Source organism: Cibotium barometz, chromosome 43 (genome assembly GCF_041138505.1).
Source record: "Cibotium barometz isolate CiBa-2024 chromosome 43, ASM4113850v1, whole genome shotgun sequence".
NCBI classification, from domain to species: Eukaryota; Viridiplantae; Streptophyta; class Polypodiopsida; order Cyatheales; family Cibotiaceae; genus Cibotium; species Cibotium barometz.
The window spans coordinates 5,907,498-5,920,091 of record NC_141088.1 but is presented as its reverse complement, the minus strand read 5'-3'; the positions used below and the strand labels follow the sequence as shown (position 1 = coordinate 5,920,091).

Here is a 12,594-nt window from a genome sequence, read left to right as displayed (position 1 = left end):
CTGTTGATATGCTCCACCTCAACTGCACCTGTGCCGCCCTATTCAGCCACCTGCACCGCCCTATTCAGCTACTCTACCCCACCCTGCGCCGCCCAGCTCTTCTGCCCAACCGGCTCTGCCTGCAGCACCGCCAGCACTGCCCATGCCCTCCATTGATTCCTAACAGAAGTTTGGCAAACAAGCCCATATATCCGACATTCGGGATAAGAGTTCCACCGCTATCTGTTGATTCATCTTGGTGTTCACTTTTTCAAGGAGATTTTTGAGCTTTTTCTACATCTTGGGTATCGAGCTATTGCTGGTTTTCATTAGGACTTAGGATTTGATTCAGATTTTGGATATTGGTACTAGCCCGGTGAGAGATTCTTGTGGGTCATCCGAGTGGTGTGCTCGGCATCAGAGATCTTGTGCCTCGACATCGACATGTTTGTTTGATATTGTATTCATTGATTGTATTGGTCCTCGCTTGAAAAGCCCGTGGATTGTTTCTAAATAAATTCCTGAAAGGGGGCGGGACCTATCCCCGCTCACTGTGGTGTACTATGCAAGTTCCCTATTCCCTTCTCGCTCTCCCCTCTCTCTATATCTTTCTCTTGGACATGTGGTTAAATCTGTCACGGCACGCCCCACTGGGCTTACAGGTTCCAAGAACGGAGACGTATCCACTGCATAATGCATGCACACATCTCTGCTTGCCTGAAACTCATTTGACGTGATGTCTTTTCATGTGACTACCTGTTATGAGGTGTCCTGTTAACAGGCAGAAGACACCACTCGTGAACCATGCGAGTGCCTTGCATTTTGACATGGTTTGTGGCATGTGAACAGGTGGTACGTCTTCATTTAAACCCTTCTTTATTTTTCTACCGGTTTTATAACCTTCACTGCTGGGCATCAACCATTGGCCAGTGCTCGGGGCTCAAGTGACCCATGTATGGACCGCCTTTTAATCATGTGAACCCTCTTGATTGAGTGGGCACTAAAAGGAGATGCCCACCTTTGTTTAAGGTGGGTTGTACCACCCCTTCCACTAGACTCCCTCTCTCTTGGACAGTTTTGTGCATCTCTCCCTGCAAAAAGAGTCTGTACTGAAGAGCTCCCATAACTGCCGTACAGCTGCACCTTCTGTACCTGCTGTACTGCACTGATGTAGCCACCTTCTGTACCTGTTGTTGTACTTGTTGCAGTATTGTTGTACCCGACTACTGAACTGTATTGTAGCTTATGTACTGTGTTTACTGTACCCAACTGCAGTATTGTACTGGTACCCAACTGCTGTACTTTGCAGTAAACCCTACTGTACCTACAGTACTTGCTGGAAACCCTACTCTACAGCCCATTGTACCGGTAGTACTTGCTGGAAACCCCATTGTACCTGCTGTACAGTCCACTGTACTGTTGTACTTGCTGTAAAACCTATTGTACCTCATGGGCTTACAGTAGTATTTGTTGCACCAGGTGTGTTTGCTGTGAACCGGCTCCGCGTGTACCTGTTTGAGTACCCACTATTGGAAACCATGTACTAGTGCTTGTTCATGTACTTGTAATTGCCGTGTGCATGTACCTATTTGTGTACTTTCACCAAGGTGGCTTGAGCCACAGTCTCTGCAAGCATAGTTGCAAAGAAATGCATTTCGTTCATTTTTTATGAAACAAAACGTTTCTTTCGAATGAAACACGTTTCTTTCCCTCCCACCTGTGTATCGAGGATTCTACTGATGAGGACATCGAGGATGTTGAGGATTGAGTGCCCAAACTCCAGATTGAGGACTCTAGTCTTTGGGGCTATCAGGCTCCGCTAGTCTGCCATGCACCTATCAGCATGCTTTACTTTGTGTGATCGCTTAGAGGGCTCAGTGGACTATGTCACTCTTACTTGCTTTATATATTGTTTCTTAAGTTTTGAGCAATTGCCATTATTGATGTTTCTTAAGTTTTGAGCAATTGCCATTATTGATGTTGGAATCCGGATCTTGTTTCTTGATGTTGCCAGTTTATTTATGCCAATTGGTCGATTGGGTGCCCATTGTAACTGAGTCACCCTGAATTCATAGTCAGACACTGACATGAGTAGTTGGACTCTGGTAGCAGCTGGTGTAAAAACCAGCTCCTACCAGAGTCAGACACTGACATGAGTAGTTGGACTCTGGTAGGAGCTGGTGTAAAAACCAAGAAATTGGTGTCAAAACCAAGGAACTGATTGTGTATTCATTTGTTTATTTGATTTATAATTGTGAGCAAATGTGTATGTGTGCCAAGGGTTGGGGACGCCCAGTTAAACCCAAGGACAAGCATGTATGCGTGTATTTGTGTCTTCTAACAAATAATAGGTGCTTGTTGATCTTGACAGGAAGAGAACCATGCTGGGAAACTCCTGCGTGAGGGCAACTCTAGAGATGCATTAGGTGGGAGTATCTGCCAAAGAGATCAACCCTAAGGTCACTTTATGTTGAGGGTGAAAACCACGAGGACAAGATGCTCCCCAAAGCCAAGCACAAGAGAAGAGGACATTCCGCATAAAGAACCATGTCTAAAGAGACAAAGAGAGCAGAGCTAAGCCCACAGCAATAAAAAAACACAAAAAAGATCAGAAAAGCAAGACCTAGCAGTTGAGGACCTCTTTAATAAGTTGGGGGAACCGAAGCATCAAAATACATGTGGCAGATATCCAAAAATGCAACGTGCAAAAAAAAAAAGGGAGAAAGAGTTTTGGAAAGAAAAAAAAGAATGTGGCGCTGATGACATGGTGATGGTGCCGTGGCATGATAGCAACGCAAGGTCCCTTACAAGCTCGAAATGATGCGACTAGCTTTTAAAAAGAAGCTTTTTAAATACGAAAAAGAGAGGAGCCTTTATTATTAAAAAGATGCTTTTTGGACTATGAGTTTTAAAGCATTTTTCTCAAGTGCTTTTTGGACAAGAACTATAAATTCAGCTAATCTCTCATTGTTGAGACATGTAAAAAGACGAGAGCTCTCTAGCTCTGAGAACTTGTACTCAAGACTCCTCCAAGGGGATTTATCTAATATAACTCGCCCGGTCTATTCTAACTCCTAGTGTGGTGTCTTCTCTCTCTACTCTCTCTCTTTTATTTATTTTAAGATTTTCTCAAGCTTTTACGCGTGAAGTTGTTGTTTTCTTGAATATAAGCGAAGTACTTGTCCCATAGCCCTTACGAAGAACTGTTTCAATGTGTGTGTGAGGGACCTAGAAATTCCCTTTGTAGAAGTGTGAGCTGCCATTGAGCATTCTGATGAGAGCTCTCGACAAGCATAGAAGGCAAAAAAATTTGATTGGGTGGCAGTGGCATGGGAAAGAGAGGATGTGCCCCAAGCTCTATACCACCTCCACCCCAGAGCTCGGGTCCCTTTTTCACCCAAGGGAACTCTCGTTTAGTTTGCCATAGACACCATGCTCCCCTTGGCGGGCCCCCGCAATCTAACCTCCCTCTGAGATTGGCCAGCATTGGAGGAAGCTCCACTTTCTCTTGTTTCATCCTATCAATATTATCTCATGTGAGGGTTGTACTCTACTTTGTGAGGATGCTTGTTTCCTACTACTAGAAAACTTTCATGTTTTTTTCTTTTTTTTGCCGCGCGGGGGGGGGGGGGGGGGGGGGGGAGATTTCGGTTTCTTCATGGCACGCTTGCTACAACCATACTTAAGTGTACCTATCAAGAACCTCATGATAAAGAAAGGGGTCTCGTTTAAAAACAAGAACAAAAATTAACAAGGCATCCACTGCCAACACAGTAATTCTAAAATCACCAAAACAGGTGTCTAATATGTTAAAACTTACCTCATTTCGGGCTTCCACACCCTCTTGATTGTCTGCTCGAAAAAAATCCGCAGTCTATTGATTGCAAAGGAAAAAGACCAAAAAAAGCTTGCACACATCTCAAAACGAAAATGTGTATATTTTTATGTCAGAGCCAAGGCAAGATCCACGATATTTATCTTATGTTGTGAATACCAGCCAATTTCGCAAAATTGGGTAGCAAGAATATGAAGTCTTTCAATAGATGTGGCCCATACCTGTGTGGACCCATGCTTGATTCGTCGATACTTCCAATGTACAAGAAAAAATTAAAGTCAGTTTCCTATATCCACATTCAGAAGTTTTTTCTTAAGAGAGAAAAAAGGCAATGTGCGTACCTTTCCGACGTTAAAATGTTTGGTATCGTGACCAAGCCAGCGCAAATATCTTGTCAGCTTTGCTGCTGTGAAAGTTTTCCCACGTGCAGGCAGCCCCACCTTGCAAAATCAAGGTTTGCAGACATCAATTGGTGGTAGCTGCTCACAATTGCTACATCCTTGAAAAAATAAAAAGGCTTTGCAATTCAAGAGATGCAAAAGAGTCGGTAGTCATCTCTAATCAGCTGTTCGGAGAGTAGAACAAATGGTTCCAAGTGGAAAATTTTCATTGCTCAGTCCTACAGGCAGTAATTAGAATCCTCTCCCCTTCAATGAAAGAAGTGCATTTTGTCAACAGAATATAAAGAAGTACTGTCAAAAAAACAAACTATCATGTACTATTGCCAACTGTATCATGTATGAAAAGATCAGGAGTACGAACTCCTTATAGGTTAGAGTTAGATGTTCGAAAGCCACATATGAACCTCTTACCTAGTGGCACCAGCTTAAAAGAGAAGACCGCCACCCGCATGAAAGGAGGGGGTAAGGGTAAGGGAGTCCACCACTCCTGCTCTATAGCGGAATCAAAGTCGGCAATGTGGCTGCATCGGAATCCTAACCTCCCAAAGTAGCATAGGTGCAAGACACCTAGGCTGATGGGCCAAGGGGAGGCAGACTAAATCGTAATAGACCAAGGGCTCAGTAAGAGAGCTCAGTCTTCAAACTCGAAGACCACTTTTTCTGTGGACCTTCAGACTCAAAGAGGCCTCCCACTTAAATTTTAAGTTGGAAGCTCATGGTGGATCAAAAATAACTAAGAACATGGTTAGGCATAGAGTACAGATCAAAAAGCACACAATTTCCATTACGTCATTAGCTCAATGGCTTATCTCTAATCATGCTTAATTAGCCCCAAATTAGCTCCCTTGAATCTAGATCACCACCTGCATGATTGTAGGCTGTAGCCCTCTTAAATACTCATTCAAGACTTTCTAGCACCTACCATTCACTTGCACTCCACGAGTTGCTCCATGTGGATTCCTGGCTATGTAAATGCTCCACTTGCTACCTTTTACATGCCACTTTGACCTTTGGACCATAAAACTCCAACCATGACAAACAGAAGTGACGATGACGATGATACCGATGGCGGCGCCAGTCCTCGTGCCCCCCCTCAATGCACAACTGGTTGCACCTGCCCTCCACCTAAACTCCTAGTCATATGCTGGAGGAGTCCATCACACCTGCCCGATTGGGCTACAAAGCAGGCTTACACATGGGAGGATAAGGTTACATTACACATGGTGAGAGCCATGACTTGTTGCTTCCTTCCTTGGAAACCTCGTTGTGGTCTCCTTTTTTGGTCAACATGGTGGCCTCTTCGGCCTGCTTCTTGTGCCAACAGTCTTTCGTCATATGTCCTACTTTCAAAAGCAGTAACATGTGAGTTTTCTCATGGGTCCTTCAGACTTCTCCAGTTCTTGGTCCTTCTGAGAAGAAAGCCCTCTTCACTGAATGTAGCCATGGTAGTCCTCCAGGCTCCCTTAGATCCTCTTGTTTTCTTCCATTAATGTGGCTTCTACACTTTCAAGTGTTGATTCCTAAAGATTTTTTAAGTGTAGCCACCAATGGACTAAGCATATATATATATATACCTAGATGAGTCCAAGAGCATGCCCAAATTCACCTTTTAGGAACGTGCATGTTATATACTCATGTTAGTCAACCCACAAGACGATATAACTATCAACTCCATTATGCATAGTATGGACTAGATACTACGACATCCCCACTAACGTCATCAGTGCCCAATAGTGGGTGTAGAACTCTCTATCAAGATATGCTCTCACACACGCACTCAACACACACACACACACACGAGCATATATTCACACACAGCTCTTCGTACTGATTTTCTGTCAAACCTCCAGAGATGCAGGGCAGACTCAGCCATAATGAACCTAACACTAAGGGAAGTAGCAAATAGAAAGAATTAGTCCAGCAAATAAGCATATAGATGGTCATGCTTTTCAACAATATGGCTATGGCATCTTCTTCTTCAACGGGTGACCCAATGCCACCCGACCATTGCATTCTGCTTTTCATTTTACTAAGGTGTGTTGGAAAAGAATCGCTATCTTTTACATCCAAGCCAAAAAAAAATTGAATCTTTAAACTTATCTTGGAGTTCTTTTACTTAGCCCCAAACAGTTTATCAAGTTCATCCAAAGAACCCTTAGAGCTATTTTCTCATGCAATGTGATGGATAAAACCATCTCCCAATCCTAGTGCCATTAAGTGCGATTAAGGGTAATGCTTTTTCATCCCTACTCAATCAAAAACTTTTCTCATCCCCGTCAGCTTGAAAGCACCTCTCTCCCCCCCTAACAATGCTCCAAAGTGCTTCCCTCATGAGCATGTACTTCACTTTGTCTAGCCAAGTATGAAACCCCTCACCATTGAATTTCTCTATCACAAATGAGGCGGTCATCATTTGCAATGAAATGGGAAGGTCTTAGCAAAGAAAGGATTCCAATGCTAGTATCTAGTCCCTTACAATATAGAGTAATGCAAAGCAAGTGCAATGAAAGTCGATTAATCACCCAAAACTCAAATGACCTCAAAACTGTAAACTACTAAAAATACCTGAATTCAAAGAGAATATTTGAATTATCAAGCCAAGAAGCAGTATGATTAATCTTAAATTTTAAGTTGGAAGCTCATGGCAGATCAAAGATTAACTAAGAACATGGTTTAGGCATAATCTAGATGCTAATGAAGGTTAAGGAAATGATTGGCAAAATGACACAATTTGAGAATAGAGCAAAAAGCACACAATTTCCATTAGCTTGGGTCTTTTTAAATAGGTTGAGAGTACACGTGATTAGCTCAATGGATTATGCTTATATAGCCCCAAATTAGCTCCCCTATTTCCAAAAGCTTGGGCCTCTTTAAATAGGTTGAGTGTACATGTGATTAGCTCAATGGATTATCTCTAATCATGCTTAATTAGCTCCCTTGAATCAAGCCAGCACCTTCAAGATTGTAGCCCTCAAAATGCTGCTTGAAGATTTTCTAGCACCTACCTCTTGGTTTAGATTGTAGGATCAAAAAGGATTATCTATGGTGGATGGAAGATGTCCATGGTGTGTGCAGAGAGAGACAGAGAGAGAGAGAAAGAAAGAAAGATTTTATTAACGTCTTCCAAAAGACCGAACTCGGCCTATGAGACGAATCGGTGTACCTGTATGGGGTATCCTCTGTCATCCCAACAAAATGAAAAAGTACTGAACTAAAAAGCTGAATCTGGGTGTGCAATAAGTACAATGAGTGGTGGAGGGGATGGAGCTCTACTACTAGGAGAATGCAAAGCTATATGCATGGGGTATACTAGGAAGATGTCCATGGTGTGTGAAGAGAGAGAGAGAGAGAGAGAGAGAAAGAAGAAGAAGATATATTAATGTCTTGCAAAAGACCCAACGGGTCTATGAGACAAAAGCTGTACAATGTGTCCATGGAATCTCATCTTGGAAAAAAACAGACATGAAAATAAAATAGAACAAATCAAAATTATCACTTGAGTGTGATACAAAATCATCCATGGAAATCGCACCATGGAATACAAGGAACATGAAACATGAGAGGAGCATCAACCCCCAATAGATAGTATACCACTCTCCAAAATATCAAGCATTGTGATAATGAGTATGGCCGAGAAGTATCCCCCAACTACGTCAGGTAGCTCGTAGCAATGGAGCATGTCCTAGATCTGGAGCCGACGTCCGAGGGATCGTGGATGGCCGAGAAGTATCCCCCAACTACGTCAGGTAGCTCGATAGCAATGGAGCATGTCCCAGATCTGGAGCCGACGTCCGAGGGATCGTGGATGATGTCCGGGAGACCAAGCATGCTAGAATGTGGAGGCTCTTTCCGAGATAACTACTCTTGGGTGAGGTGGGTCCACGAGATCCATTGTATTGGTGTCCTCAGAAAAAAGGGTCAAGATGCCAGGGGCTGAAGCTCTCTCAAGAAAGTGTTCGTGTCTGCAAATCTTAGCAAGAGAAACACTAGGCACCGTTGTTCCGGGAAGTCAATGATACTTGAAAGTGGACCAATTCCCTGATGGAACAGAGAGTGAAACCTCCCACGGATCTCATAGTATTCTGGGCACCGACATATGTAATACACCTATGTCTCAACCTCTATGTGGCATAATTTGCAGATCCTCTCCTCACTTCTCCATGTGAGCTCCCCGGCCCTGAAAAGGAGCTCACCTTTGCCTGTCTCCGAATTGAGACAATGGGATGAAACCCATATTTGGCCAGTTGCAATCCGCATGGCAAGGGACATGTAAACACTCAAGTAGCCCAGCTACTGGATGAATCCATCCTCAATGAGCCTAAGCAAGTGCTCTCTGTAGCAATGCATCTTCGGTGGAAGCTATGAAGGTGTGATCCATGTGCAGTGGTGGGTGTAGAGGCTGAGAAGATCTAACCGCACAACCCGGTTGGTGTACTCATGAGAGAGCTGGAGAAAAGGGGGGTAAAACTATACTGAAGGGATGGAAGGCGGTCCATGTGGAGCCCATATCTTGAGAACCAAGTGGAAACTCGGGCATACCATGTGCTAGCTGTCTCAAGGACTCCGAAACAAGCCTCACCTATGGGGATCCATCTGTAACTTGCGGCGCCCAGGGGACTAGGGCCTTTGACACACTTGTTGATACCATCAATGCATATTAAAACATTTAAACATGGCCACAACCTTAACACATATCCATCATCACTTTGCATAAAACATAAAAGCTGGACAAAACATCCACAAATGCTGAAAATGGAGCTTGCACGTGTGACACCGCATAGAGGCCGGAATGGGCCGACCCCCCCCTTGGAGTATTTTATTACCCAACGAGAATAATATCATGTACAAGCTTTGAGGCCCTTACTCTCCCCACGGGAGATGCCGGATTATCCATATACAAATGCCATAACACAGCCCAACACGAGGCTACCAAGCCGGAACACAGGCTGTAGAAATGCCAAGCCAACAATATAATCCATATACCTCCATGTGGATACTGATTCTTCCCCAAAAACCACAGGTCCTAATGCAATAGAGCGGGTACAGCAAGTACAACTCTCTATTCAGTCGGTACAGTAGGTACAATGGCTGGTACAGCAGGTACAGTGGCTGTTACAACCGGTATGGTGGTTAGTACAGCAAGTACAAATGCTGGTACAACATGTACAGTGACTAGTACAACAGGTACAATGGTTGGTACAACAAGTACAAAAGCTAGTACAGTCGGTACAATGGGTGGTACAACAAGTACAAAAGCTGGTACAACCGGTACAAGGCTGGTATAACAAGTACAATGGCTAGAAATCATAATAATTGATTAAATACCCTTGCCTTCAGTATTTCTTTGCGATAGAAGCCGTCCCCAACAGCCGGTATTCTTCATGGGCAGCCTTCAAGAGAGAGAGAGAGAAAGAGAGTAGCCATCATTAGGGCAGCCTGTAACGGTGGTAGAGGCTAGTGTGCAGCAAGAGAGCCTCTATTAATGAAGAGAGAGGGCTCCAATTTATAGATTTGAGCCTCCCATGAGCTAAAATGGCAAGAGAAGGCTACAATGACAAGTGGAGAGCCACACAATAGCTGGAGTGACAAGTGTGAGGCCACTTGTCTCACTTTGATCCACTTTCTAACAAGTGTCAGGCCACTTGTCTCACTTTGATCCACTTTCTTGCCACATGTCCCAATCTAAGAGATGGGTTCTCCCATAATCTTTAGCAAAAATATCCCAACTAGTAGACATTCTGTCATAGGCACTTTGCCAACTCTTGGTATCTGCTCAATTCCAGATGTAATGACGCGAACAGAATTTCCATCGGAGTCAGGCCAAAAATAGCAACTCTCCTAAATTTTAGGAGTGTGGTCCTTTGTATTCTAGGATAATCCCCCATTCCCAAAGCTTGTACTTTCCAAATATTTAGACATCCTAGAGTCCACCAGACCCCTTTCTACTGGGAAATGTCCAGGCTGGTGACACCATCTCACTAATTGCAATGGACGTATGTGATTGTCGCCAAGAGTGCATCCACTAACCATACACCTTGGAGTATAGGTAGACTTTTATCCATAAAAGTATCATATCCATGAGAGATCCAAATATTTCTTCTCTATAAACTGGGACAGATTCGTCCATAGAAATTGCTTGTTAAGCCCAATATCTATATAAATCTCGTCCAAGAAAGAAATCTCCATAGATATAATCCATATTTCGACAGACCCGGTGGACTTGCTAGGCAAAGCCAACACAAGGTCTGTTCTTGATATTTATAACAGTTTTGTAAGAGAAAAAAGTAAGAAAAAACTTCATATTCACTACCCCACCCACTATTACCCCATCCCAATAAAGGGAGCCATAAACAATGTTTCCCTGAAACCATGTCAAGGCAAACAACACCACCTTTCTCCTTGCATGGCTATACAAGGGTTAGTAAACATCAAAAACACTTCATAGTAAATAGCAAAAGCACCAACTTAGCAAACTCAAAGTATACTTAGCTTTTCTTTGCCAGGTTGATCATGAAGCCAAAAGAAATATCTCGTCACCATATCCTTAAGATATCCTAAGATATATCTCCATATAGCTTGCCTGTAAGCTTGATAATATAATCCACAATATCCATATGGAAAGAGTGCAAAATGTGTGCACATAAAGCCAACTCCATACTTCCAAGATAAATTTTGTAAATTCATAAATCCTTAGATCAACAACCTGTCTACTGCTCATGCTCTTGCTTCATAAGCTATAAAGCGGCGAGCCATGCCTAACAGCATTGATGGTAAGTGTGGTCTCCACTTGAGATCTTTTCTCTTCCTTATTAATAGAAGATAGCCTCTGCTTCCAAGAAAGCCTATGCTCTGATACCAATGTAACTTGCGGCGCTCCAGGGACTAGGGCCTTTGACACACTTGTTGATACCATCAATGCATACTAAAACATTTAAACATGGCCACAACCTTAACACATATCCATCATCACTTTGCATAAAACATAAAAGCTGGACAAAACATCCACAAATGCTGAAAATGGAGCTTGCACGCGTGACACCACATAGAGGCCGAAATGGGCCGACTCCCCCTTGGAGTATTTCATTACCCAAGGAGAATAATATCATGTACAAGCTTTGAGGGCCTTACTCTCCCCACGGGAGATGCCGGATTATCCATATACAAATGCCATAACACAGCCCAACACGAGGCTACCAAGTCGGAACACAGACTGTAGAAATGCCGAGCCAACAATGTAATCCATATACCTCCGTGTGGGTATTGATTCTTCCACAAAAACCACGCTTCTTCATGCAATAGAGCTGGTACAGCGAGTACAACTCTCCATTCAGTCAGTACAGCAAGTACAATGGCTGACAACTGTTGGGTGTTGGACTCACACACTCACACACACAAACCTGCACATTAGGGTTAGGTGCAGGGTAGAGAAGCTCACACACAAAAATGAGAGAGAGAGAGAGAGAGAGAGAGAGAGCCAAAAGTGTGGTATCCACAAAATGCAAGTCAACCCTTGCATGTGTGCCACATCCATATAATATAGAACTACAAAATATTATATGTGTCCTTTCACACTTGATGTCCAAGGGGAAAAAACACATGGGAAAAAGTGCCCTTGGTTAACCCCTGTTCACACATAGCACTACCATAAGTGAGCATATGCCTACAAATCCCGCCTCTAGTGGAAGTGTGAACCTGTACAAGGAAGCAGATCACTCTCCGTATGAGAGTAAGCCCAAAGCTTTGCGGAAAGCTTCAAACTTTTCTCGAGGTAAAGCCTTTGTGAATAGATCTGCAACATTATCCTGTGTAGGGCAATAAGATAAACTGATCTCCCCTGCTGCATGTAGCCTCTCTCTGACATAGTGATAATGAATCTCTATGTGCTTGGTACGTGCATGAAATATTGGGTTTCGTGCCACGGCCATAGCACTCTGGCTATCAGTGAGAATGGTGGTGGGTGTCTGCTGACACTCACGAAGATCAACCAATAGTCTCCTCAACCATGCACAATCTACTGTAGCTGTAAAGACTGCCCCTCAGCCTCACAAGTAGATGTAGCAACAGTGGGTTGCTTTTTACTCAACCAAGATATGCATGAGGTGCCAAGAAAAAAACAATTCCCACTGGTGGATTGCCTGGTATCATAATCACCAGCCCAATCTGAATCACTGTATGCATAAAGCTGCAAGCTGCCCCCCCTGGGATAGAACAAACCAAGATCCAGGGTACCCTTAAGATATCGAAAAATGCATTTGACTACTTGCCAATGCTTTGTGCCTGGGCTGTGCATGAATTTGCTTAACAAAGACACCCCAAAAGATATGTCTGGCCTCGTGTTACACAAGTATATGAGGCATCCCACTGCCTGGCTGTAAATGC

General features: G+C 43.5%; 1 protein-coding gene across 2 annotated transcripts in view; it reads right to left on the bottom strand.

Annotated features, from left to right (window-relative positions):
• The window catches only part of F2KP (fructose-2,6-bisphosphatase), a 166,965-nt gene that overhangs the window by 89,218 nt on the left and 65,153 nt on the right, over nucleotides 1-12,594 (bottom strand). The window contains exons 7-9 of one of the 2 annotated variants that reach the window (XM_086781401.1): nucleotides 4,156-4,254; nucleotides 4,036-4,065; nucleotides 3,800-3,853 (exon numbers count right to left, since the gene is read on the bottom strand). In XM_086781401.1, the coding sequence (XP_086637527.1) occupies nucleotides 3,800-3,853; nucleotides 4,036-4,065; nucleotides 4,156-4,254 (183 nt within the window). The remainder of the gene's footprint in view (nucleotides 1-3,799; nucleotides 3,854-4,035; nucleotides 4,066-4,155; nucleotides 4,255-12,594) is intronic. The other variant, XM_086781402.1, reaches the window with a different exon arrangement.